This window comes from Tenrec ecaudatus, chromosome 12, assembly GCF_050624435.1.
Source record: "Tenrec ecaudatus isolate mTenEca1 chromosome 12, mTenEca1.hap1, whole genome shotgun sequence".
Lineage (NCBI taxonomy): Eukaryota > Metazoa > Chordata > Mammalia > Afrosoricida > Tenrecidae > Tenrec > Tenrec ecaudatus.
Window position 1 is genome coordinate 136,181,571 of NC_134541.1, and position 27,988 is coordinate 136,209,558.

Genomic DNA, 27,988 nt, shown 5'->3' on the forward strand with positions numbered 1-27,988 from the left:
TTGGACATTTGATATAAGATTTATTCACACTGTTTTACACATAAATTTTTCAATTGGAGGGCAGGAGGTAAGTGGAGGGGCAGATAGGATCCCACCCACACCCTCACTCCCAGACAAGGCTGTCACATGATTACAGACACAGAGTTGGCACACCTGATTGAAAAACAAAATCAAACAGAGCTAGACGAGTGATGTGGCTGGACGCCAATTTCAATCCCAACATGCACCGCCCTGCATCCTTGATCCTGGGAGTTCTTGCTTGGAGCTTATTAAAATCAACTGTGTGTGTGTGTGTGTGTGTGTGTGTCGTCACAGATGACTGCTTACAAAAAAAAGCCCTCCGCCTACTCATTTCATTACAGAAAAATATTAGAAATAAACGTTAGTGCTATTCAAGGTGTTTGCTCCAAAAATCACAGAGGACACACAGGTTCAAGTCACTGTCCCCCCCATGGAGGGACATGGGGATATACCAGAGGACACACGAGCTCCTGATTCGCTGGGTCTTGCCGATCCCCACCTGCTTCCTAATGAACAGTGACTTGATATGCTGCCTGAGGATAGCTGAGACAGAATAACTGGGTTCCTGGTTCTGTGGACTCTTGATTTCTTCTTAGTTTTTGAGAGTCAGAAAAACTCTTAGTGCAAGATGGAGGGGTGGGGTGGGGTGGGGGTGGGGGAAATTGGCATTTCTTCCTGATACAAGAAAAAAAAGTGTTGACAATCTGCAATTATAAAACTTATTACTCTTTTTTAAAAAAATAAAGAAATGGCTGATTTGTTTACCCCCTCCTTTCCTTTTCATGGTAGGAGTCCTGTTTGGGCTTCAAATTGTACTCTGGGCCCTCTTTCCCCAGACACTGGGAGTGGGGGTGACTAGGTATGATGAAGCAGGTATGACTAGTGGGGGGTGACTAGGTATGATGAATGGGGGGCAATTCTGGGGTCACCCTGGGCCATGGTTTCCTTGGAGGGGAGCATGGGAGCCTGCAGGAGAGGGTCCCTCGTAAGCTATGTACAGCAGTTTACACATCGGGGTTTCATCTTCACATGATATGCAGCGTATCCCGCACGATTAACTTAGGACAGGCACTCGTCGCAGACATCCGCGGAGGCACGGAGAAGCCGACTCTGGAGTTTTACTGGAGGGGCGAGGTCTTCTGTGGGATCATGATCCTGGATTCCATCTCCTGAATGAGCGGGACTGAAAACAGAAGGAGGATCACTGGGCTTGTTGGTGAGGCAGATCATGGTAGCACCAGACCAACAACCGGGAGGGCATGCTGGGCAAAGAAGGGCCAGCCCGGGGGCACCTGAGCTACCAACCCTCCTCTACAAAACACTAACTCCCTGTCATCGAGTCGATGAGGACTCATAGCGGTTCTTCCTCCAATGGGCGAGTTAAAAGGGGAACGGGACCTATCTGTGCCTGGCTTGTGGAAAATCAGGCAAAGTTCCACGTGGTGAGAAAAATGGCGCTCTTCTCTGAAGGAAGCCAAGTGGACAGAAACCCAAGGCAGGTGCAAAGGGACAGGCATACAGCAGGGGTGACCCTGCCGCTCGAGAGGAAAACACCTCTGGGAGAGAGTGGACCACACGACTCTCATTTTCTTAGTGGCTTAGGGCCTAGATGCCGCACTTGACATGCGACGTGGCCGGTGCCCGTTACTGGTATTGGCATCACTGAGTTCAGCCCAATGACTTCCTTTTAAATGTCAAATGGTTGTCTGTGGATGTCGCTGGATACTCCAGAGGTCAGGGTAGCACAGTGGTAAGTGCCCTTGTCTGCAGATTGGAAGGTCTGCAGTTCGAACTCACCAGCTGAGAGAGTGGAATGAGAGTGAGTGAGTGAGAGAAAGAGAGAGAGCGATCAGGCAGTTTGCTCCCACGGGGATGATAGCCTTGGACACCCAGGAGCAGTTCTACTCCGTCCTCCAGGGTCGGGTCAGTAGACGCTGTTTAATTAAACTGGATGGCAGTGGGTTTTTGGATATAGGTACATATTCACATACACCGCGGTAAGTCTCGTTATCAAAGTCATTTTCAAAATCTTTTAAATTGAAATATGAAGCTGCATTCTGAAGGACTGGCACTTTTTATGTGAAAGAGGAAACTTAACAAATGTGTGTGATAAATTTTCAAAATTATACAATTCTATTTCTTAAAAAGGGAATGGTATAAAATGCACAATATACAAAGGCCTAAGAGCTGTACCTCTCAACATGTGTGAATGAAAAAGGACCGATTGTCTTTATTAAAACATATGCACACACACAGACAATATGGACTTTTAGGGAGCTCTGATGGTGTGATGGTTACCCGCTGGGCTGCAACTGTAAGGTCAGTGGTTCGAAACCACTGGCCACTCCAGGGGAGAAAAAAATCAGACTTTCTACTCCCATAAAGAGCGACAGTCTCAGAAACTCACAGGGGCAGTCCTACCCTGTCCTTTTGGGGTGCTATGAATTGGAATCAACTCGGAAGCAGAGCACGTTGTGTTAGAAACACATGTGAACTTCAGGGGTTCGGGAATATAATAAGAACACAAAAGTGAGAAGATTCAACTCAAAAATAAACGAGAGATGAACGCCGGGCGTGAACGACCATCCGAGGAGAGGCTCACACAGCCTGCGCCTGCCCGCGCGGCGCTTACCTGTGTAATACACCAGCTCTTCCCAGCCGTGCTTATGCCACGCGGCGTTCCGTATGTCTTCCCGGGTCTGCAGATCCTTGTAAGCTTGAAAACAACCACAAAGACTTAGAACCAAACACCGCGCCCCTCGTTGTTCCACTCACAGAACCACCCCATGTAGGCGCTGGAATTTTCCCACAGGCACTGCCACGGGCATGGAGAACCGAGCGAACTGCACCAGGCCGGGTGGGAGAGGTGAGCGGTCCTCTCGCTCTCAGAAGTCTAGCGGGGCCTGGAGAGGAAGGCTTCCAGCAAACAAGTGAAAAAACCCTTTCAATTCATAACCAACCACCTCCAGACTTTGGGCAGGCAACACTGGCTTCCCTCTGTGGAGAACACAGAGCGGGTAGAGGGGAGGCCAGAGCCTGGTGAGTCCATGGATCATGAGGAGACCATGCAGGCACCTGGGGAGAGCTGCCTGGCGTGGGGTCTCCAGGGCCAGAGGACTCCCGAAGGTTGAAGCGACACCACTTCCCTATGGGAATGAGAGCGGAAGGTGCACCAGGCGGAAGGGAGGGTGCGGGCAGACACTACATCGCTCTTGGTTCAATGGGGGGCCTTTCCCTGGGCCGATTCCCCATGTGAGCTAAGGGCCTTCCCACTACTGAGCGGGGGACACAGCCCATCAGCATCGTCACTACCAGTTGTCTGGGGCTCTCCTTCAGGCCTACTGTCTGCCCCCCCCCCCCTTCTCCCTCTGAGGAGAATTGTTCTGGTAGGCCAATCATTTGACCTGTCAGGCTGCTGACCCCCTCCAGCTCCACGGGAGGAGAGACGAGGCTGTCTGCTCCCTTTTAGACGGACAGTCTTGGGATTTGACTTGCTGGCAGCGAGTCTGGGCTTTATTATTCATGGAGCAGGTTGACCTGGTTACACCGCAGCAGTTAAGCACTTGGCTATTAACCCAAGGGTTAGCTGTTCAAACCCACCTTTGGCCCCATGGGAGAACCATGCAGCAGCCTGTTTCTCAAAAGGCTGACCACTCAGGAAACCTTAGTGGGCAGCTCTACTCTGCCCTGGAGGGCTGTTAGGTTCCAGACCATCAGCCGCTCCCAGGGGTCGTTCTGCTCCTGTGTGCTGAGAGTTGGCATTGACGAGACAGCAGTGAGTTTGGTGTGGTGACCACCAGGGTGACACAGACCTCTGGTGGCCCAGGGGCAGCGGGGGTGCTCCCTGCAGGGTCAGTGACATCTGAACTGGGCCTTGAAACCCTCCAAAGTACACCCAAATCCACGCCCTCTGCCAGAGTCCCTCCCAACTTGTACCCACTCTACCAAGGGTTGCTGCAACGGTACACGATTCAGTTTTCTCCCTCAGAGGGGGTTGGTGGGCTTGAACGCTGACCTTGTGATGAACAGATCAGTGGCTAACAGACACTGCCCAACAGCAGGGGGTGGAGTCACCCGCTTCAGTTCCAGGCAGCCCAACACTGAACCTCCACCTGTGACTGGATCCATTCCAAGGGACTGAGTGGAGCTCAGCTGCAATGGATCTCCAAGCCCAGCACCTCAGAGAGAAGGAGGAAGAGGGGGAGACCTACCCCAGAGATGGTGCACCATATAGAGCTGCCCGATCTGAGAGAAGAATCCGCCCACAGCTTCACTACTGTCCTGCCGGAAGCGGATGGCCCGGGCCCTGGGAGAGAGGAGGGGGCTCTGTTACGGAGTGTGACCATTTCAAAGGCCTGCTTCCTTGGCAGTCGGGACAGGCCATGCCCCGAAAAGGGGATCTGATCACCCTTTCAGTGGTCACGCTTGGGGGATGCACAGGACCTACCTGTGGTGACATTACTTGTTTTCAGCAATTGTGAATAGCAGGGCTGCATGCGCGGTGGTTGCCCAGTGATGTCTACTCTAAGGGGACGGGTAGGTCACGCTGCCAGCCAACTTCTCTACAACCACCTCTGAGAGGTGAGGGAGGGGCCTGGCCATTCACTGTTTCGGTAGGAGACAAGGCCCACCGGAAGGGTGGGGTTAACACAGAGGTCAATGGGGTACACCCTCAGAGCTGTCAGAGATGGAGGTGCCCCAGGAAACGTGGGTGATCTGGCAGTGTGAGGGGGACACGGCACGCTGCACCTTGCCTGGGCCGCGCCTTGAGGGCCACGGAGAGAACGCCGGGCCTTGTGTCATCCACATGACAACTGAAACAGACTTGGGCTTTATGCCTTTGTTTTTCCCTTACCATGAGAGGACGCTCTGGGAAAACAGGCACCAAATGGCACAGTGGGCGAATGAGCTACAGCAACGATGAAGTGGCTCAGACTCGGCGCATTTTCCACGTGCTCCCTGTAAGGGTCCCAGCGCAGCGAGTTGGCAGGCTTTCCACTTAAGGGCTTTCCTCCAGGCCTTCGAGGGATCCACCCGTTAGACGGGGCGGGGTGTGCCGGAACCCCTAAAAACTCGGACCCCTGGCTCATCTCTACCAAAGCAGTTCTCTAGGCTCCAAGGGACATAGGTGCCCAGGAGGAGAAAGAGAGGTGCAGGGGGGTCAGCATGAGGAGGAGGTCACAGGGAGAAGTCTGGCCAGTGCCTGTCAAGAGCCTCCACACTGTGGACTTCCTGGAGACTCAACCAGCAATGCCCAGGTTGGACTGAAGCCTCAGTGACATCAGCATCTAGGAGGTGACAGGACCTGGGAAGACATTTCACTGTGCAGTATTTATGAGAGTCGGAGACTCCCGGAGGATCGACTGATGTCTACAAGGGACAAGAAGCTCTGGTGGCCTGGCCAGCTCATTCTCTTCTGGGAAGCAAAGCCCAAGGCACGAGTTGGGTCACTTCAACATGCATGTGAATGGGAGCAGTCTCCCCTGATCACTCTGCACCCTGCTGCCCTAATTCCCGTGAGCTCAGCCCAAGCTGCCCAATGCCAGTGGGGGCGGGAGAGGAGGGTTCTCTTGTCAGTGGCCCCCATGGGTTACCCACTAGTAAAACAGCATTAAAAAAAACCCCAAAACACTTAATTTAGCATTATGTGAACCGTATTTCCGCAAAGATTATGAATCGGCTGGGCAAATTACTGAAAATTAAACAAATCACTTTTAGGTGCACACGAACTCAGAAGAAGGCCAAAAAGAAGCTATCCTTCACTGAGAGTGATCAATATTCAGGATAATTAATTTCATTCTGATTTTTTTTCCATAAAGGTAGGCAAAGAAAACATACTTGCCGTTGCCTGGTAATAATCAGAAGCATGTATTCAAGTGGAGGCCACCCTCTCCAAGTTACCTACATGCCAAAAATATAAATCGAATGCTGGGCAGGCTTGGTAAGCAGCATGTAAGTAGCGGGAGAACATCCTGGTATCTCCTCCTGGACTCCATGGTGAGCACGTCGCAGTACCAAGCAAAACCCAACTCATGAGTGATCTGTGCGTAACTAAATCGTTAGTTATAGGCCAAGGTGGGGAGATGGAGACGTGCAGAATCCTAGGCAGAAAGTTCTTTCATCAAATGATGCCTGTGCTAAAGTTTGGTGTCTGTCAACCTGGCTGGGGCAGGATTCTCAGTGGTTTTGCAGTTAACACCGATTAGTCCCCCGTGACCTGGCCATCGCAGTTACAATGCCATCGCAGTTACAGGCTCCACAGTGGGATGGTACAAGGTTACGGTGGCACATGACACCTAAGTCACAGCCCCATGCAACTGACAGTGTTTCCTTGGGGGCGTGGCCTCCTTCTAATATAAAGATGTGGAAAAGTTTGCTTTGCTTTTTTGCTAGTTCTGAACCGTGTCTGGCTCCTGAAATGCCGATTCTTTGGACTTGAGCCAAGAACCTGCCATATTGCTTGCGATCCAGGGAGCCATCAGCAGTTCATCATCTGACCTGCTAACCCTGAACTTGTTTTGCTTCTGTAGCCACGGGCATGTGGTCTTCTGGCTGCCCTCGGGGTCATCAACCCTTGAAGCTACTTGAGGAGGGGGCGCCTCCAGTTTAACATCTTAGCCGCATGGAGCACGCCTGGGCTTGGACGTGCCTGCTTCTACAACGATGTGAGCCATTTTCTTGATATCAACTTCTCTCTGTTTCTATGCACACATAGGCATCAGTTGGAAACCCAAGCCGGCAGTCCTGCTCTGTCCTACAGGGGAGCTGTGAGTCAGAATCAACTTGATGGTAACGGGTATTTGTTGTTTGCGTGGTTGCTTGCTGAACCTACCAAAGGGCTTCAAAAATTTCACGGGAGATTCCACTATCTTGTAATTCCACCTTCCCACAAACTTTCTGAAGCCTCCTCGCGCCTTCAAAATTATATCTTCTCAGTGGACGGAACCCTTTATCAAACAATCTAACGGTTTCTGACTTGAAGTCTATTTTGTCCGTCAATAATATAGGTTCCCCATTCTTGGTTAGTATGTGCACGGAGTATCTTTTTTCACTTCCCGTCTCTGTGTGTCTTTGTATCCAAAGTGAGTCCCTGTGGACAGCAAATAGATAATGTTTCCAAAATCCAGTCTGCTGATTTCTGCCTTTAAAGAGGAGAGTTTAACTCATTGACGTTCAATTATTGATAAGAAGGATTTGCTCCTGTCGTTCAGTTGCTTTCTGTATGTCTTCTATGTTCTTCATTCCTCAATCCCATCTTTACTGCCCTTTAAAAAAATTCAGTTGAGTTCACGTAGCATACTGTTTTGACTCCCTTCTTCTGTTCTTTTCTGTGTACTTTATATTTTCTCGGTAGTTATCTTGTAAATTAGGTATCTTAACCTATAGCATAATATCAATGTAATTACAACACTATATATATACTCTACCCCTATATCTTTATCCTTCCTTTATATTATTGTTACAAGTTATACTTTTACACTTGTGTACCACCCATTAACATAAATTTATACTGTTTTATGAATTCGTCCTTCAGATCATAAAGTAAAATACTGAAATATATCTTTATTTCTGCAGTTTATCAATAACCTTGGTTTCTTCTCCTGCTTTTGAATTATTATGAGCACCCTTTCATGTCCGTGTGACGGGCTTCTCCCTTCTGCATTTCCCGTAGGACAGGTCTATCGGTAATGAACTTCCTTAGCTCTGATCTGGCAGCTTTTAAATTCCCCTTTCATTCCTGGAGGGCAGTTTTGCTGGACACAGAATGCCTGGGTTGGGTTGGGTTTATTTTTAGCACTTCCAATGCCACCCCACTGTTTCTGATAAGGAGCTAGCTGTTAAGTTTTAGTGAGAAGCTCTGGCATGGTTTCTTTCTCTCCTGCTGCTTCCAGATTCTCCGTCTGTGCTTTTGGACACTTTGGGTACAATGTCTCTTGGTATCTTTGTATCTTTTGAGTTTGCCCTGCTTGGAGTGCAATGCACCTTTTGAAGGTGGGCACACTCACTCCTGACAAGGTCAGGTCCCCAAGACCAGGTCATCATGTGAAAATTGGCATAGTGTACCAATGGAGGATGACCACTTCAGATCACCAGGTGAAGAATGACACATCATTGCATACATGTCAAAATACTGAGTAACAATCATGGCCGGGCCATGTTGACATATAACCGTAACCATTACAACCGGTGGGTGTTACTTCACCTCATAATCTGTCATTCACTAGACAGTGTATGTTATTAATGTGCAAAATAGTTGGACAACAAGGCAATAAGTGAGGAGAAGAGGTATTCACCCTTTTCTCAGATTTGCGAAGTCTTTGGCCATTGTTTCTTTAAATATTTCATCTGCCCCTTTCTATCTTCTTCTAAGGCTCTTAAGATACATACGCAGGTTGGCATACTTGATGATACTTGATAGTCCCTGAGGTTCTATTAATTTCTCTTTGCTCTTTCTGCTCCGCAGACTTGTTACTTGATTCTCTTATTGTGAACACTGTGCATTTTTCGCACAAGAGCACATGACATTTCTCTTGGGTACGCTGTTGGGTAGCACTGCTGGGCCATATGGCAACTCCAAGTTTAACACTTTGAGAGTCTACCTAACTGTTACAAAGTCACTTTCCGCTTCACATGTCCACCAGCAGCACAGAGGGCTCCAGTTTGCCCGGCCCCTCACAGTTCCTCTGCTCACAAGATGACAGCCACCCTAACAGGTGTGAAGTGGCAAATTCCTTACGCTGGGCATCTTTTCATGTACTTACTAGACATTCATTTGTCTTCTTTTGTGAAATGTCTATTCAAATCCTTTGCCCGCTTTGAAAATTAGATGATCTGTCATATTCAGTTGCAAGAGTTCCTAATAGAATATATATAGACAAGTTCATTTTATAGTGTGTCTATTTATTTAATGGTATTCTTTGAAGAATTTCAACTTATCATTTTTCCCTCATATGAATAGTGTGTTTTAAGTGCTGTATCTAAGAACTCTTTGCATAAGTTAAAGACACAAAGCTTTGTTCCTATAACTTCTTGTAAAAGTAGGTTAGCTTTTTTCAAGATAATTTTTTTATGTATGTAATTTTTTTATGAGGTAGGGATCTAGATGAACTATTTTGCAAGGATATCTAGTTATTTCAGCATTGTTGGTTCATAGGACTATCTTTTTTTCCCATTGAAGTGCCTTAGTACCTTCGTCAAAAATCTGCCCATACACTGAAGGGCTGGTTCTGGACGTGCGGTGCTAGGCCACTGCCCTGCATGTTTCCCTAAGCCAGCCCCAGCTTCTTGATGACCAGCTGTGTAGTAAGTTTCACGGCTGGGAGCACTAAGTCCTCCGATTTTATTCTTGCTTCACAGGCTATTTTGGCTACTGCGGGTCCTCTGCAGTTTCCAAGTTTGCTGGGTATGATAGGTAGGTTTATTGTGCCAACCTGGTCAATAAATACATGTGGGATTAGTACGGTTGCAGTTTAATTGAGGGGCAAAGAGTTAAATGGTTGGCGAGCCTCGCCTCTCTGTCTCTTGCTCTCTAATGATCCAACCAGTGTGCGGCTGCCTGCGCTAGTTCTCTGCTCAACTTGCAAGCTACGTTATCTGTGGGACACTTGTGGACTGTGTCGCTATAGTTTGAGGTTCCTTCGAGACCTGCTTTGCCACACTGCTGGTGTGTACATCACTTGAGCTGGGGACTGTCAAATTCTGTCATCTGGCTGTTTGTGACCTGCCCTATGTTTGCTGCCTGTGGCCAGACTGCCTGTATTGCTCTACAGAAGACTCAGCTGTCTGCAACCTTGACTTGCACCCAGCAGCCCGTGAGTTGAAGGACTGCCAGTGTATTAACTGTCTCACGGAAGTGAGTTGAACTGAGCCCTCTGCATTGCTCTGTGGACTAAGTAGCTGTTTATTTCTTCGTGGTTTTGTTTCTGTAGAGAACTCTTAACATACTGGGGATTTTGAATTTATAGAGAAATTTGTGGAAACATTTGTATTTTGTGACTGAAGCTATAGAGGAAAAGAAGTGAAGCCCCTGGACCAAAGTGCTCTGTTGACATGGCGAAAGCATGTTTCAGAAAAGATTGTTTCCAAAATGAAAAAAAATCATCTTCACCACCAAGCACATGACCTAGCCTTACCCGACAAGGTGGTTTTGATAAAGAGCCCCTACTTTTACGGATGCACACTGAATTGTTTATGTATGAAGTGGTATGTCTGGGAATTGTTTCCATAGAGTCTGGGTGTGGGGAGGGAATGGAAATGAGATGGGCCTCAAGCTGATGACTGTTGAAGGCAGTAGGAGGACTTTGCTGTCTTTTCTCTTGAGTTTTGTATCTGGTTATTTTCTGTTCTGCTATCTGTGTGGATCCATAGCTGAGTGTCAGATCGCAGCAGGACCCCCAGATTTCACTTGCAAAGCTTACACGGTGGCCTGAAGTAGTTTGTTAACAAGGCGGACAAACCCACCATCCTGTAATGCACTCACCAGTAATTGCCCCATTCAATCATGGTTCCGGGCTGGAAAAAAAAAAAGATAGAAATTTTGGTTTGTTAGCTTTACTGTGAAATACGGATGCAGCACTGTGAAAAAAGATCAACTGAGAATAACGGATGCAAAACCTGACTTCTACTGGTGTGAGAAACAAAACAGCATTATTCACCTGGCTCTCACCTACCCATGCAGGGAGGGAACTCTACAGCTCAGTGTCAACCCAACCCATGGCCTTTGGGGTCCATTCCGACTCCTAATGATCCTGTCGGACAGGGCCCAACTGCCCCGTGGGCTCGGTTCCTGAGGTTGCACTCTTCAAGGGAGTCGAATGCCTCTTCGAGCTCTCAGAGTGGCCGCTGCTTTTGAACTATTGACCTTGCAGCTAGCAGCCTGACACGGAACTCACTGTGCCACCAGGGCTCTCCATAAGAAGGCAGCAAATGTAACGCAAGAGTCCAACATTGGTCTACTAGCTAGCAAATCCAGTGAGATCATCCTTGAGAAGTACCGAGCCATGGTGAAACTGGGCGCTCCATTGTGAGAGTCACAGAAGGTTCCAGTTATAATAATCAACAAAGATGTCATTTCGGTTTATCCCTCCTGCAATAAAAACACCACTGAGATCCCACTGACAATGATCTAACAATCCTGCTACTTGGGGCTGAGTTCTTTCTAGGACTTTCTTAGGAGGACAGAGTCTTGAAAGTGTTACAAAATATGAATCCCTGTTTACCATCCCTAAACTCAAACAAGCTATCAAAAGTCAATTGCAAATCACAGGAACTCTACGGAACCACGGGGAAGGTAGAAGGGAACCAAGGGGACCCCTGGGCTCTGCTGTCAGCCTCAGTGGGTACTCATGCTTCTTCACAGAAGAGAGGGGACGCTCGTTGAGTTTGGGTACTTACTCGGAGTTGGTAAGACCTGAGTTCATATATGTTAGGTCCTGGTCGAGGGGCAGGCTCGTTCCAGAAGCTGAACTCCAACAGGAGCTGATTTTTCCTCGAGAGGAGCATGTTGCCTCTTGCCTTACGGAATTGCACAAATTCCTTGGGGTGGGAAAACATTAGTCTCATGAAGTCTCCCGATACTTTTATCCAAACCCACTTCTGTAACATGTAGATTACCATTGGCTGCACAGGAATTAACAGAAGACTGTCCTAAGTAACTCCTTCGTGACTTGATTCTGACTCATGGTGACCCCATAAATGCTCCATAGGGCCCCTCACCTACCCCCATAGGGTTTTCCAGGGTGGATTTTTGGGAAGTAGGCGGCCAGGCCTATGAACTTTGAACTGCTAACCCTTTGGGTAGTGGCTGAGTGTACTAAAATGGTTGACACAATCCAGGGGTTCCCGATCCTAAACAGGGCAGCCAACAGGTCTCAGTTGGCCTGCGATGGTCCCACTTTACAGCTGTTGTCCCAGCCTCATGACCAGCAGGCCCCTCCCCTTGGCTCTCAAGTGGCCGTCTGGGGAAGACAAGTGACACCGCCACCCTCACTGTAATTGTGTAGCCGACAACTGGCTGGCAGCTGCCTCGGATGGAATTTCCAGCCTCAGTTGTTTGGTTACTTTGTTGCTGCCTGCAACCTCAAGAGTCCAAAGAGTGAAACTGTTACTACAAAGAGCAGAAATTAAAAACTAACAGGGGAGAAGAGAGTCAGCTCGCTCCAGAGGACTGACTACCCATACGGGGCAGTGTCCCATTCTGCTGTACGGAGGGTCGCCACATAGAACTGCACAGACTCAGGACAGCCGTGATGACAACTAACAGCAACAAACAACAACCCAGGCCCCACAGCCGCCCTGCCGTACTAATGTGCTAATTCCTTCGCCGGAATACGCCAGCGCTGTGTCCAGAGGCATTACCTGATTTTCTCTGAGTTTATTCATCACCTCTGTGAGGGCGGGATAGCCTCCTTCATACCTCCAGAGGTGGACTGAAATTACATTTCAAAAGAGAATCCACGTTAGTTTCACGACAGGCTGACCTCGAAGAGGTAACACATATGACAACATACTATGCAAGGATCAGGGGCCAGGGGCTGCACGATGAGTTGCACGCAACGTGTCACCCGCAGAGTCAGGCAGTGGCCCACGTCACTTTTGAATGAATTAGTGAAGCTACTTTATAGCCAGGGTGTTGCACCGCGACGGGGAGACCTTGGGTGACGGTCACAGCACTCCGTCAGAAAGCTACGGCTTGAAAGGGTTACATGGAGGGTTAGCAAAGTGTTTATGCTGAAGACGTTGGCTTCCTACCAGCTTGATCCTGCTCGCCATACCACGTGTTCCAAGTCCCCACCAAAGTACAGGGGTAATGCTTGTCTTCATGAATCTTTGGCAACACCTCTTGACTTAAAGAGAAGAAACAGCACACCGATTAAACAACCAGCAAAACCTGACCAGGCTGACAACATGCGCTCCATATTAGCAGGCCGCCTACTCTGCTCCAGCCACGGAGCGTGGAGTCGGTTTATCATCAAACAGTGTGCAGGACTAACCCATGGCCAGAATGCTGTTCGACTGTGGCATGCCCCTTATCAGAAGCTTACGGTACATTTCTGTTATCCCAACGACCTAGGCCGGCTGTAAGCAGCCGGAGTGGTGGTTACAATGATTAGGAGCTAGAGGTCTCGGGATTCCAGGAACTCTGGCTTCCTACTACAGAACAACAACAACAACAAGAAGGAAGTACTTAAAAAAAAAAGGCGATATTTGTAAAAGCAAAGTTCTGCTCAAGGAGCCCTGGTGGTGTAGTGGTCTGTTAACCCAAAGGTTGTCAGTTCAAACGCACCCATTGGTCTGAGGGAGAAAGATGAGGCTATCGTAAAACATTATTGCCTCAGAAACCCACAGAGGCAGTTCTACTCCGTCCCATGGGGTTGGTAAGAGTTGGAATTCATTTGGCAGTGAATTTTGAGTAAATGGAAGGATGAGAGAAATGGGGCCAGAAGAAGATGGAAAAGGGCCTAGTAATGCTTCCGAGAGGGGCAGAGCCGAGGCAGCAAAGCAGGCAGAGGTCACAGGCGCAGAGAACAAGTACAGTGGCCTCAAGGAAGGAGGAGGAAGGCAGAGCTGGGACACAGGGAGGTCTGGGAACAAGTCCAGGTCCGGCAGCTCCATAGGCCGTCAACGAATCAGACCCAAAAGATGCAGCCTGAAGCATCAGCAAGGTCCCCAATTCCAATTTCTGGAATTCAAGACTTCCGATCGCCCAACACGGAACCTACCACCCAGCTCATGCTGCGGCTTGTCCACGGGCTGTGCTGAGAGCTCACGAGTGAGACAGAGCTGTTAGGGGTGTGTGTGAGATCATCCTGCCGTGAGGCAGAGGGAAGAGGAGGAGCTGCTGCGTCAGACTCAGAGAAGGAGGAAACCGGAGGAAGACCGTGGTGAAACGCTCAGCAGGGACTCGACAGTGGCTTCCAATGCCAAGGTCAGAAGTAGATCCTCATCAGATGATCTGCTCACCGAGTGCCCGGGAGCCAGGGACCCCCATGAGATGACGGAGAGTGGCCCGGAGTGGGGGGTATGTGAAGAGTCAGCCAAGAAGGCTCTGAATGGCTCGAGAACTGGCTGAAAACTCAGATGCCTCTGTGACCCGGCACGGTGGCCATGGTGTCCCAGGGGGGTGGGTGGGTGTGGGTGGGTGTAGGTCACTCACTTGGCTGCTGCTGATCAAAAGGCTGGAGGGGTGAGCCTATTGCAGGTGCCTTCAAAGCGAGCCCCGGCCATCCATCTCAGAAAAGCCACACCTGGGAAACCCTGCAAGGCGCAGTTCTCCGACCCACGGGCCTCATTCACCAGGATCAAGGGGCTGGCAACGGGTAGGCGGCAAGATGGTGGGCACTCCCACATGAGTTTCTGAAGGGTGGCAGTTACTTCTTAAATTGAGAACTGGCGGCATGCAATGAATCTGACTAGCTCATGGATTTTTCCTGCAATGCACTGTAGAAAGATTGGATTTGAAAACATGGGCCTGAAGGAGGAAGAAAGGAAGTAAAAGGGCAGTGAGGCCCCTTTACGACACAGGACGTGAGCAGGGAGGAGGAAGCCAGTCCAGATGACCCAGGTGGACTTGGAAAGCAGCCAGGTCCCTGATAATGGAGACAAAGTGGCTCCTCGGTATCAGCTATGGGTAGATTCCTAACTGATCCCAATCCCTTCCACCAGAAGCTCCAAACCTGCCCTGGGAGTTCCTGGCCAACCGGAGTGGAGGCTGCATGGTAGGGAACACTTACATTCAGAGCTGGGCAGAATCCCATTGCAGAGGCCCCAAAGCAGGCAGGAGTGAACTCTGCTAGAATCAGAGAGCTGTCGGGAGCTTCGGGCACAGAAGGAGCATGGGGAAGGAGAGCCGATCAGAGAAGCTTTTGCAAGATGGATTTCAGGGCGGGGCAGCTGGGCACCCAAGAAGCTGGAGAGGAGGCTACTTGGAAGGACAGGGAGGAGGGAAAGGAAGCACGCAGAGAGACAAACTACATGTCAAGTGAAGAATACATGGTCTAGTGATCTACTGACCCAGGAACTAAGGAGGGGGGGGGAAGCATGGAGAGGGGCACAGACAGAGAGGGGGCAGGGAGGTGATTCTCTATGTGGAGTTTGAAGCGATCATGCAATGTCCGAGTAGAGACATGAGACAGGTGGCTGGAAATCCAGGCCTGGAGGTAAGGTGATAAAACACACTGCAGGCAGATGATCGGGGGCAGGGTGGGGGGGGTGTCAGCAGAGATAAGAAACTATAATCCTCACTTAAGGAGAGGGCTCTGTTTCCACGAGGAGCGATGTGCTAGGTCTGCCTGGAGTTCGGTGTCAGTGCCGGGTGGCATGAGTCACCTCCAGCCATGACACTACACAGGGCTGGTTTTCAAGAGGCGCTGGTGTTGACAGCTGACACAGTGCGTGTTTCTCTCTCATGTCTTTTCTCGCAGGGATCTCGGAAATACTGATGCTCACTAACTAACTTAAAGAGCCCTTGCGGTGCTGCAGTCTTGGGATGGGTCTGCTAACGGCAAGGTCGGTGGTTCAACCCCACCAGCCGTTCTGAGGGAGAAAGATGAGACCAGAAAGACCGCCCGTCCCAGAAACCCTCAGGAGTCACTGTGAGTCGGAATCAACTTGTGGCAAGTGGGTTTGGGCTGCAGCGGTAAGCAAGAAGTGATGAGTCACATTCTCCCTTCAGGGTCCAAGTCGACACAGCTCACAAGAGCCTCTGGTGCTTCGTGTCAGAAGAGGGCTGGCTGAAGTGCCCTGGACCTTGGAGGATGGAAGACGTGGAACAAAATGGCCGCTGTGTCCCAGTACACTCGGGACTTCTGCCTGGCCTCTTCCCTTAGGAGTAAAGCTGGAACCAAGGGAGGCCCCAGGGGTACGGATTCTAATTCCTAACCCTTGGGGATGACCGGAGGGGGAGTGACTTAGGCGCTGCTCATCAGCCAGGTCTGCAGAGACCACTAAGTGGGCAGATGGGCTATGATCTCACAAGGCTCCACCTGATCTCAAGAGGGCCATTCAACTTCCGAAGGGTGCAAGCGCAGCCAGGTGAGAGCTAATCGCCAACAGCCCTGGGCAGTCAATCCCATGCAGCGCGAGAGCACTTACAGAGCTCACTTCCGGCAAAGGCAAAGGCTAGCCAGAAGCAAGTACTAAACTCATTATTATTCTTTCCCCGGGGCAAGGAAAGCTTGGTATACACACCAAATTTTGTTGTATGCTTCTAGGCAATCCGGTTTAACATTGTGAACTGAAACAAAAGAAAATCCAACGATAAACATCTGAGCAAAGGGACAAAGCACCAGCGGGTGGTGGTGGTGGGGGGTCTGGCCTGTCACTCACACTGCAGCTTGTACAGGCTGCTGGTCTCCCTCTTGGCCAGGAGGTTGGAGTGCGCATCCTTCCGGGGGTCAACCTTGCGGACGAACAGGGACTTCAGCCAGCTGTCTTCTCGAGGCCTGCTCCCGGAAGACATCAGGCCCCTGGCAAAGAACAAACACAACTGTTTGAGTCCACAGCCAGGTGCGTGGACTTTGGGGTGTTTCGGGAATGTTGCTCAGGCCACTGTGTGCACCAAGTAAGTCATCAGGCCACAGAGGGGCATGGGACCCCAAGGGCAGGCACTAGTCTAGAACCGGCCATCAGTGCTACCTCACCTGACAGCCATTCTGTTCCATTTGCTCAGCAAACCAAGGCCCACTGCCATCGAGTGTGCCATCGAGTCAATTCTGGCCCCACTGGATGGCGGAACAGAACAACTTCCAGGAGTCAGAAAAGCCAGGCGCTCCTATTGGATTCAGCCTCTCACAGGTTTTACTGTGTCTCCTGACTCGTGGGCTGTGTTGTGTTCACTGCTAACAGTTAACTACTGTAGCTACAGGTGCATGCTTTACTCCCTGCAACTGTTGAAGACATGAGTTTAACAATTAGCCCCTGTGGACTTCTGAGACTGGCAATCTTCACAAAGTGGAAGGCCTCACCTTTTTTCCCTAGGATCAGCTGGGGGTTTTGAACTGCTGACCTTGAGGTCAGTGGTTCAATGTATAACCCACTTTGCCCCCAGGGTTCATCAGCAGAGTGAAATGGAGATAAGTGGCTGACACGGCACCCCTAGCAGGCCATGTTTCTCTCGGCAACTCTGTGCCTTTCCTTCCTCCAAAGTGACTGGTGACCCAGGGGGTAGAAGAGGGGAGAACGGAATGAAGTCTTTGCCTAAAAAAATCATTTTAGAGAAAGCAAATGTTTTGAGAATGATGATGGCAACAAATGTACAAATGTGCTTGACACAATGGATGGATGGATGGATTGTGATAAGACTTGTATGAGCCCCCAACAAAATGATTTTTTTTAAAATACACAACAAAAAAAGATTATATTCTAGGAAAATCTATAAATGGGGAAATTTTACTCTGACCTATATATAGGGCAGTGGTTCTCAACCTTCCTAATGCTGTGACCCTTTAACACAGCTCATGTTGTGGTGACCCCCCAACCATAAAATTATTTTCATAATTACTTCATAACTGTAATTTTGCTGTTATGAATCGAGCGACCCCTGTGAAAGGGTCGTTCGACCCCCAAAGGAGTCGTGATCCACAGGTTAAGAACCACTGCTAAAGGGTCTTCAATTCAGAATTTACTTGATAAAATGGATTTGGTTATTAGGCCTCACACAATTGTTGGAGTGAGTGGATGGACATAAAATTCTACAGCTCAAATTTAGGTTGGAAATGCATGAAAGAATCATAACATGTCTAAGTTGTGATATAAGGAAATAATATAAGTGGATAAATTATTTAACCTTCCTGAGCAGTTTAGCAGTGGAAGAATTTTGCAGACAAAGTTACTTTGACAATAAAACAAAATAAAAATATACTATGCATATTTAAAAAAATAATAATTTTAGAGGCCACCCCAGATGGCAGCGGAGGCTGAGGTCTCACGATGTCCCTCCTAGAACCCAGAGCCTCAAAGGTGGGATGGAGAACTGGACCAGGGGGCAGGTGCAAGGAGAGCCCGGTCAAAATCAGGGGGCCCCACCAGCCGAACTTGCATAGTGTGGTCACATGGACACAAAGCAGGCGATGTCCCAGGGCCACTGGATCACAGTGAGAAACTGCCCACAGGGCAATAGGGCAGCACGTATCAGTGCGAGCAGTGGATGTTCGCTCACTTTGATGACAAGTCTGTTAATGGATATCCCAGCTCCACGGTGCGGGGAGAGGGGAGATCCACCCCAAGAAAACCTTGTGACATTCGATGAGGAGTGGGCAGAACTTAGCTATCTGCGCCCATTCTAAGGCCTGCATGCGTGCTGTGTTAAATGGGACGTCTTCTCACTAAAACCAGAAGGGTAGTGACGGTTGCAGCAGCATGTGGAAGGCAAGAGGCAGAAAAGCAGTTGCCCTCGGGCTCCCACAGGCTTAACTGTATCCCCTTTCTTGACTCCAGCACTGTATCAGTTAAGTGGCTAACCATTAACTAAAGTATCTAATGGCACATGCTTAGAAACCTCTTCATGGGGGAAGGCAACTATTGTAGTTGAAAACAAGACTTGAGGGAGGGGTGGGGGTGGGGGGGAGGGAGGAGCTGATCCCAAGGGCTCAAGTAGAAAGACAATGTTTTGAGAATGATGATGGCAACAAATGTACAAAAGCGTTTGACACCGTGGATGGATGGGTAGCTGGATGGTGGTAAGAGCTGTAAGAGCCCCCAGTAAAATGATTAAAAAGAAGAAAAGAAACCAAGACTTTATGAGTTAGCACGGGGGGGCTGAGACCCAACCCCACACAACCACAACCCCATGGCAGGGCGTGTCCCCCTGCGTCTTTGTTTCAATTGGATGATGGGCTGTGAGATGGACCCTTGGTTCTCCCTCATCACAGTTCTGGGTGGCTTGACAGTCACCGACCGCAGTTCCTTTACCTCTCAGCTGTGCTCCTCCTGTCTGCACAGTGGAGGCCCTGCCTGCGTGGTTGGCATGACTCCTTCTCTCCCTGGTGGTCAACCTCTCTGGCCAGGGTCACCACAGGATCCTCAGGATCTTCTCAAGGGAGCTTCCGCCCATCCACACGGGAAGCTGATCTTTTTTGTACCTGTTAGACCAGGCACGTCAGGTGCTGCGGTTCCAAAAGGCCAACAGCTGGTGTTCGGGAGCCGAGTCTCTGCTTCCCCCTGGGCCTCCCAACAAAGGGTGCATGTGGCCCGGGGGTGCTTTCCATGGGAATCTTAGTGTAAGCACGACTGGAGATTCGCACAGAAGGCTTACAATCTGCTTAGCGGACTTGCTTAAGGACACGGGCATCACAGGGAACAGGCAGGAGGAAGTGAATTTCTGAATCTAATCAAGGGACCAGAAAAGTCTCCTGAGATGCAAATTCCAGCTCACAGCGATCCTGGAAGGATGGAGTTGGGCTGCCCCTGTTGGTTTCTGAGACGGTGACTCTTTACAGAAGCAGAAAGCCTCGGTGTCCTCCCACCGAGTTGCGGGTGGTTTCAAACTGCTGATCTCAGAATGACGAAAATGTTACTAGTTGGAGTCCCTCAGGAAAGCATGGAGAATTATGAGGAAGAGCCACAGAGCCCCCCCAAACCGAAAGTCCTTTACTAACTGATTTTTGTCTCTGTACATTTTTTAAAACCATTTTACTGGGGACTCTTACAGCTTTAAAAAAATTTATTATGGGCTCATACAACTCTTATCACAGACCATACATACATCAACTGTGTAAAGCACATTTGTACATTCATTGCCCTCATCATTCTCAAAACATTTGCTCTCCACCTAAGTCCCTGGCATCAGCTCCTCATTTTTCCCCTCCCTCCCCGCTCCGCTCTCTCTCATGAACCCTTGAAAATTTATAAATTATTATTGTGTCATGTCTTGCCCTGACTGTACATTTTTAAAGTGAGTGTTTCACCTCCATGATCTTGGGATTCAAGAACACACTTTGAGTAGCACCTGACATATATATGGCAAATGAGAAAGTTTTTAAAATCACTGTCAGGAAAAACCCACTGCCATTGAGTCAATTCTGACAGTAATCCTAAAGGACAGTGAGCCTATAGAACTGCTGCTGAGACTGTACATCTTTTTTTTTTTTCTTCTTCCCCATTAGATACATTGTATTTCCTCAGAGCATCACAGACAGGTCCGAGGAATCATCCAGCCTGTAGGTGGCCACCTCTCAGAGCTCACTCATCAGCCTGCGGAAGGTTCCTTTTCAGAGATACAGATAAAATCAGAACATGTTCCAATATCCTTGTTTTTAACTGTGGTGGCTTAAAACGGAAGCGGCTGAATTTGATACAAGTTCAATGTCAGTTCCTTCAAATATTAACTCTTCTTTTTGGGCTTGAGATGAGGGGCGTGCAACACCTGTCCTCAACCCAACCCTCTGGACACATGCTTAAGAAAGTACGTATTTCTACAGGAGAGCCATCCTCCTGAATGACAGTGTTGATGGGGAAGCGAGACACGGAGCCCCGTTGAACACCCCATCGTGTTCTGTACATTACGACACATCATCATGGCCAGTTCCTGTCCATTCCCAACAGGTGACAAAAAGAAGGCTCTTCTTTTTCGTTCCAAGGAGACTGAGTTCTGATGGAAGGGCTTGAAGTCCTCCCACGGGTTTCCTCTTGGGGCCTTCCCAGCAGTGTCCACCCTTTCAGGGAACAGTCAGTGTTCTCTGGAATGCAGGGAATGGTCTTCAGTAGAGGAGACTGTAAACCTTAACAGGAGCTGACAGCCTCATCCTTCTACCACCAGGGCAGCCGATGCCCTTGAATCTAGACCCTGCTGTGATGGGCTGTTCTTAGCAGCTCCTTGCTAATCCACAAGCCCACTGAACATCCTTTGTGAAAATGAACTTCTTAAAAATCCAGAAGCTGTTCACTCTGAAACCCATGAGTCCTTTAGCAAAAAGCAGCATCAGATGGTGTTTGCTTCTGTTTTCGATCCAACGCTGTGATTACAATAAATAAACTCACCCGGAAGACGGCAAAGCTCCAAATGAAACTTGTTGATATCGATCTCAATGAAGGATTCAGACATTTTCCAATTCATGCTGGGTTGGAAACACACAGTGGCTTGGGCCACCTGCTCAGGTAGTCCCTTGAAGCCACACCGTAAGCAGGTCAAGGGAGTGATATGTAGAATGGGAAGATTGTAATGTTTGTTTCAAGGGGCATTTCTGTGGTCACAAGACATGGGCCCCTGTACCAGTCTTCACCTGCACCCTTTAGTGACCTCCATTCTGCTCATCAGCCTGCTCAATCAGCACCCCGACCCCAGCGTTTCCCACACGCTACCAGCACGTTTCATCATTTGTGCTTCCTTTATCTTAGCTAAGGTCACTAACCAGAAACGGTTTGGGGTTTTTTTGTTGTTGCTCAAATGCGCTATAAGGGTGTGGGAATAACAACCATAAATAACAAAAGAAAGGTGTAGAGTGAAAATGTCCCCAAATACTTAGAGCACGGCAGTTATATTGCAGATAACTAATCCCCACCTGGGCCACGCAACAGCCACTGGTGGGCTTCCAACCTGTCCTTCCCAAAGTGCTCCAAGAAAGTTAGGCTGTACAAGTACAAGTGCTATGTAGGGTGCTGCCCTGAGGGTGGTGACCCCAGGTGACAGAGCACAACTGCCCCAGGGGTTTCCTAGGCTAACATCCAGGGAGCAGGCATCTGTGTGTGTATGTGTGTGTGTGTGTGTGTGTGTGTGTGTGTGTACACAAAATTATACTCAGGCTCGCAGTGGAGTGCGCTTAATTGTTGCATACCACACCACCAGCACTCTGAGTTTCTGTGTGGGTGTGTAGACACTTTCCATGGCGTGATATGAGTCCCAAAGGAGAGTGCCTTGGAAAGAGGTATTGGCAGACCAAAGCTGGAGGGTGAAATGGAAAATTCCATGGTAATTCGTCCTTGGGCTCCCCTCTGGCTGATGTGAATAGAGGTTCCAGGCAAACCAGCGCCCCCAAGAGAGTATCTGTAGCAGGTGGACCTCAGGGGGTCCTGGATTGAGGTGATGGCAGTGAGGGTGGAGGGGAAGCAAGGCATTCAAGAGCCGGTTCCGCTTCCGATGGGAGTGGGTCTGGTTAGGTGTGGGAGATGGTGGTCCACTTTCCTTGGAGTGGACTACGGAAGGGAAATTGGTTCAATGCCCTGAGTGTGAACCGAGGCGGCAGTGGAGCCGTGGGCTCATCAGTTCGCCATCCAACGCTGATGGCCTGTGCCAATGGGCAGCAAAAGTGAAGAGACTCGGCCCGGAACTCGGAGCAGACAGACAAGCATGATTGCTGCCCAGCGTGAGATGGGCACACCGATGGAGACCCAAGGCGGTGGCCACAGGGATGGTTTGAAGCAAAGGACTGGATGCAGTCTCCGGAGGAGGCATGGACCCTCTCTCAGAACAAGGACTTCTTGGGCTGCATCCTTGGAGGAGAGCAGCCCATGGCCTGTGGGCTGCCAAGAAGCAAAATGTCAATCCTTGGGAGGGGAGGAGAACTGACTCCGGCGAGCAGCGTGACGGCGCTGGCTCCAGCATGGGGAGTCCCGAGGACTGCCCGGACCACGGACAGAGCCGTTTTGGAAGAGGCACAGCCACAGTGCTCCTCAGGCCAGAAGACGGCAAGACGTCGTCCCCTGTACTCTGGACATGCTGTCCCGAGGGACCAGTCCTCGGAGAAGGACATCACACTTGCTAAAGCAGAGGGGCAGCGAGAACGAGGAAGGCCCTCGACAAGACGAATGACCACAGTGGCTGCAGCCATGGGCTCAAACATCACGCTTGATGGTGAGGATGGGGAAGGACCACGCGGCGTTGCGTGCTGCTGTGTGGGCGGTCGCTGTAAGTCAGAACTGGCTTGCTGCCACCTACCCACCTCCACCTCCAGCAGGTATAGGACAAGGCTCAGCATTCTTGGAGGTGGCACAGGGGCAGCAGTGGGGGTGCCCGGAGGGCATTACCCACCTCTCCTCGCTGCCGCCTGGCCTCAGGAAGATCTAAGAAGGTTGGAGTGCCACACTGCTCCTTAGAGGTTTGTGCCCTGACTTTTAGTTTTGAAAAACTTCCCCGAGAGACGTTGAAAGAACAGCATCAGGAAGATCCCAACACCCTCCCTATCTACTCCTTTTTTCGAAACCATCTTTTCCATTTTCTTTACGTATGCGTCTTTGCTTTTTAATTTCTGCCAAACCATGTGGAAGTAGGGCGTGCAACCTGATACTTCACCCCTAAATACTTCATCGGCACACAACCCCCTAAGAACAATGACACCACAACACCACCCTCACGGAACGTTCCCTAAGCTCTGGGATCCACTCCACAGGAAAATGCCCCCAGTGCCTGATATGCTTTCTTGGGGAGAGGGAAGGTCTCAGGGTGGTGAAAACAGAAGGTTGACGGTTCAAACCCACTGAGCAGCACAGCAGAAGAGAGGCCTGGTGACCTGTTTTCGTAGATTGAAAACAAAACAAAGTCACCAAACTCATTGCCATGGAGTCGATTCCAACTCAAAGGACCCTACAGGACAGAGCAGATCCGCCCGGTGGGTTTCTGAGAGTATAACTCTTTACGGGAGCAGAAAGCACCATCTTTTCCTCTGAGAGGCTGATGGGTTCGAACTGCTGACCTTGTGGTGACCACTACACTACCAGGGCTCTCAGACTGAGAGCCATGCAACTCTATGGAGCAGTTCTCTACAGCATGCAGGGGTGGCAAGAGGAGGGCATGACCCAATGACAAATGCATTTGGTTTGGGGAAGGGGGAGGGACACAGGCTACAGGCTATGAGAAAAGGGACCTGCTCAGAATTCCTAGGCTTCAAGGAGACCAGAATTCCTGTCCCTCTCATGATGGGAATTGTGGGATACAAAAGACTTTTCCCCAGCTTTGTCTCCCCAAAGATATGCCAAACATTAGAGGCTATTTGCCAGCACATGGTGGGAGGGAGGTAAGATGCTTAGAGATACTCTCCCTGAAGGCAGTCAGCCATCAGTCAGGTCCACAGTAGGTGGGGGGTCACACCCTACTGATAAGGATAGTAACTGTTTCCATGGAGAGCCAGAGAAGTTGTCAAACCTGCCCAGTGACCTCCAAAATTAGGCTGCCATCCTCCCATCCTCAATCTAGGATCCGCCCATCTTGTCACATGTATACCCCCAATCCCTCCCCTTCCTATTGTGTGTATATCCCTATATTGTCCCTCTCCCATTACATTACCTATAATACAACCCCTTTCTGTGACATTACCTATAATACAACCCCTTTCTGTGATGTATGTCTTTACCTGTAATTAGGGGGCTTGCACAACACCCAAAGATATATAAGCCTTGGTAAGGCTCTCTCCCTTGGTTTCCGGTCCCTCTCCTCCGATGCTTTTCCATCATCCTCGCTGCCCTGTGCCCTCTCCCCTTGTCCTTCTTCTCCTCCCCCACTTGGCTCCAACCCCTCTCCCGTGCTCTCTCCTGCCCTGTACCACCAAGAGGAGCTGAGGTGAGCACACCACCATGAAATGTGTCCGACTCCATTATTTTACCCTCTCCTATTATTCCCTATGACTTTATTATAATCTTTATCTATCTCAACCATACAATTGCGCCTAAGGAACCCGCGATTAGTTGCCGGGGGCTGTCCTTCCCCCACAGGAATGAGTGTGGGCACTAGGGCTGGGCAGAAGCCAGAATCCAGACCCACGCAGGTAGAGCAGCCAGACCCAGCAGCTGCTGTGATGAGGAGGAGGAAGAGGAGACGCAGGCTGGGGGAAGAACTTCTAGTTTCCGGCCTGGACCCTGCATGGAAGGTGGTCTCTATTGGGGAGCAGAAGGTGGAAAGCCCTGCAGGAAAAATAGTATGCACCCCTCTTCTGCGCACCTATGGACAACCACTGTGCCTCCAGGAGCAGCTGGCCAAGTGCAGACAGACCTGTGTCTCCAACAACCACTTCCTCTTCCCCAGACAGCTCCTGCAAGGTCACCGCTGCCCGGCTGGCACACCCTGCCTGCTCCTGTCACCTATTCTGATACAGCTGCTGCTCCCTCCATGAAATGTCCCCCTACCCCACCCTCCAGGCACGGTCACCTACTTGTGACCTCCCTCCTGTCAAGGGTGGCCTGCCCCAGGCCTGGTGGCCTGGCCTTTTCTTTCTTCACGCCCTCTCCCCAGCAACCCAATTCATCCCAGTGGTTCAGAAACAGAATGTAAGCCTTCTGCCCAAAGGAGAGTGGTATGGTGATACCCACGCACCCCACCCAGACTCTTAATGAATTGCCTTCTGAGGGCAATCAGGTCTGGGCCCAACCACTGGCAGTCCGAAACCCCAGAGGGTGCGAGAAAGGCCTTGGGGGTGATCCGTTTCCATAAAGCCCGGGAACCGCTACAGGGCATTCTCTCCTCCCCATGGGGTCACCTTGAGTGGCAATGGGCTTGCTCGTCTGGATAGACTGTATTGTTCTGGCGGCCCAGTGGTTATGAACTGGGCTGCTCACTGGAAGGTTCACGGGTTGACACAACAGGTGCTCCTTGGGAGAAAGATGATGCTTTTTACTCCCTTAAAGAGGTACAGTCTTAAAAAACCACAGGGGCGGTTCTAAAACGTCCTGTAGGGATGACCGTTCACTCACTCCCATCCAGCCCATGCTGACTCACAGTGGCCCCCTGTGGGTTTCAGAAACTGCAACTGTTGACGGGAGTAGAAAGCCCTTGGAGCTGCTGCTGGTTTCTAATTGCTGACCGTGTGGATCACGGCCCAATGAATAACCACCACCATCAGGGCTCTGGTAGGGTGACCAAGAGCTTGAATTGACTCAATGGCAGTGAGCTTGGTTTTGGGGGCTGGACATTGCTCCTGGCCAGCCTTCCCTTTGCCCCCAAGCTCGGCTTCAGTTTCCAGGTGACCCCTCTACCCAAGCCTTCCACCCATGCTGTCTCCTCAAGTCTCAGCTTCCTGCCAGTTTCTAGATGATGTTGTCTATGACATTGTGTGGTCCATTCTGGTGTACACAGGGGTCAGTCACTATGAGTCAGAGCCAACTTACCCTCCCAACCGGGTCTCTTCCTCCTGGGAGGCTGTGACCATGGCTGTTTTGCTCAATTCTGCGCTAGAAAACCAAACCAGTAACTGTGAAGCTCATTCCAACTTGTGGTGACCCTATGTCCTGTGGGAGATTAGCTGTACACCACAGGGGTTGGTGGCTCTGACCTTCCAGAAACAGATCACCAGGCCTCTTCGCCTCGTGGTGGGTTTGAGGCACCAAGCTTTCAGTTCATCCCAGGCACTTAGCCGTTTGCACCACCAAGACCTTCCTTGGTGCCACAGGGCCCAGGTGCCCTGTATGCAGCATACTCAACACTCAACAGCATGAGCACACTCACTGGGTATCGGTCGAGTCCCCAGAACTCTGACACTTAAGGCTGCCGGGAGACCAAGCCCCTCGTTCACATTCAAAAACCACGGCCCACACTCACTTATTGGAGATTTACTCTCCCAAGTCGGCCACTGAAGAAACCCGCAGCGCAGCACGGTTGTACAGCTGGTGTCACAGAGTCAGAATCCACCTGACAGCAACTGTTTCTCTCTCTCTCTTTTGGGTTTGGAAGGCAGGAGGAGTCCCAGGGTGATAGGGTTAATGCACTCAGAGCATCTTTAATAAAATGCAGGTGTTGCTGAGAAGGCCCGTCCTACATGTGAACACACACACACACACACACACACACACACACGACTCCAAAGAAAGGCCTAGAGACTGACTTGTGAAAGAAAATCCAGCCCTAGGAGCAAAGTTCTAGTCGTGCACCAGAATTACACCACGGGGCAGGAGGGATTTGACAGCAAATGATTATACTTTCCACCGACTGCCATCAGGTGGACTCCAACAGGTTCCGAGACAGTGGGGCCCAACACCTGACCCACAGAGCCTCTAGGGCTCCCGTCTACACCAAGCAGCCAACCTCGCTGTCATCTCGTCGATTCTGACTCATGGCGGCAAAGTAGGGCGTCCCCTGTGCATCTGAGGCCCATCTGTCTTTGCAGAGTGGCTGGTGGTTTCAAACTGCTGACCTTGAGGTTAGCAGGCCCTACGTGTAACCACTACCCCACCAGAGTTCTTAGGGCTCCTTCCGGAGACTCGTTATGTACCTGACAGTGAAACCCACTGCAGTTGAGCCTTCCACTCACAACGACCCTACACGACGGCGTGGACCGGCCCCATTGGGCAGATTACCAAGTATTTTGGGTTCAAACCGGTTAGCAGCTGGAGTGTTGAGCCCCGGCGGCACCAGGATTCCTTCGGCAAAGTAACGGGAGAAAGCAAAGCCAAGGGATAAGTGGGTCGCCGGGCTTTGGTTCTTGAAAGTGGGGAGACCGTACGGAGACCGCAGGTGGGCTCCGCGGTGGCCAGCCGCGAAAGTGTACGCTTGACCTCCCGCGCGGAACCAGCAGGCTCGGCCCGCTCGGGAAACCCAGCCGAGCAGGTGCGGGCCGGGCTGAGTCCGCCCGCCGCCCCGCCGCCCTTGGCCCGGACGACCCCCGGGCAGGGCCTCCCGCGCGCCGCCGCTCGGGCCCGGTCCGCAGGCCGGCTGTCCCTGGGCGGCCGTGGCCCGAGGCCTTCCCTGCCTTCCTGGCGAGGGTGGGGCAGCGGCGGCGTCCGCGCCGTGACCTTGAGCCCGCCCGGCGCCCCGCGGCGCCCCAGCCGGAGCCGTGCAGCGCGGCGGCGCGGCCCAGCCCCCGCCCCGCCCCCGCCGCGACCCGTCCCCCGCTGCCCCCGGACGGGCGGCGCCGCTCACCGGAGCCCGGGCAGGAGGCCGCAGGGCCCGGCCCGCCGCAGCAGGCCCCCGGCCGAGGCCGCTCCGCGGGCGCGCAGCACTCGCGTCGCCATCTTGCTCGGGCGCTCGGCTCCCACCGCCCGGGCGCCGCCGTGACGCCGCCGCCGGAGCCGCCGCCGCGACCCCTCCCCCGGCCGGCCGACAGCTCAGCCC

General features: G+C 50.9%; 1 protein-coding gene across 1 annotated transcript; it reads right to left on the minus strand.

Moving 5' to 3' along the window:
• On the minus strand, positions 1-27,984 carry NIPSNAP2 (nipsnap homolog 2). The gene is made up of 10 exons (XM_075565028.1): positions 27,797-27,984; positions 16,348-16,487; positions 16,210-16,255; positions 12,772-12,866; positions 12,379-12,449; positions 11,416-11,556; positions 10,502-10,533; positions 4,233-4,327; positions 2,654-2,737; positions 1-1,204 (listed from the first exon to the last, which is right to left on the minus strand). The coding sequence occupies exons 1-10, from the start codon at positions 27,886-27,888 to the stop codon at positions 1,140-1,142; spliced, it is 861 nt and encodes a 286-aa protein (XP_075421143.1). The 5' UTR covers positions 27,889-27,984; the 3' UTR covers positions 1-1,139.
• Positions 27,985-27,988: the final 4 nt, after the last annotated feature.

Excerpts from the sequence above, each read along its gene's own strand:
- NIPSNAP2 (XM_075565028.1), bottom strand. The coding sequence starts at position 27,888 with ATGGCGACGCGAGTGCTGCGCGCCCGCGGAGCGGCCTCGGCCGGGGGC. Across the intron at positions 16,256-16,347 it reads CAGCCTGTACAAGCTGCAGT|TTCACAATGTTAAACCGGAT; the intron begins GTGAGTGACAGG and ends CTTTTGTTTCAG. Across the intron at positions 10,534-11,415 it reads TCAGGTCTTACCAACTCCGA|CCCGGAACCATGATTGAATG; the intron begins GTAAGTACCCAA and ends TTTTTTTTCCAG.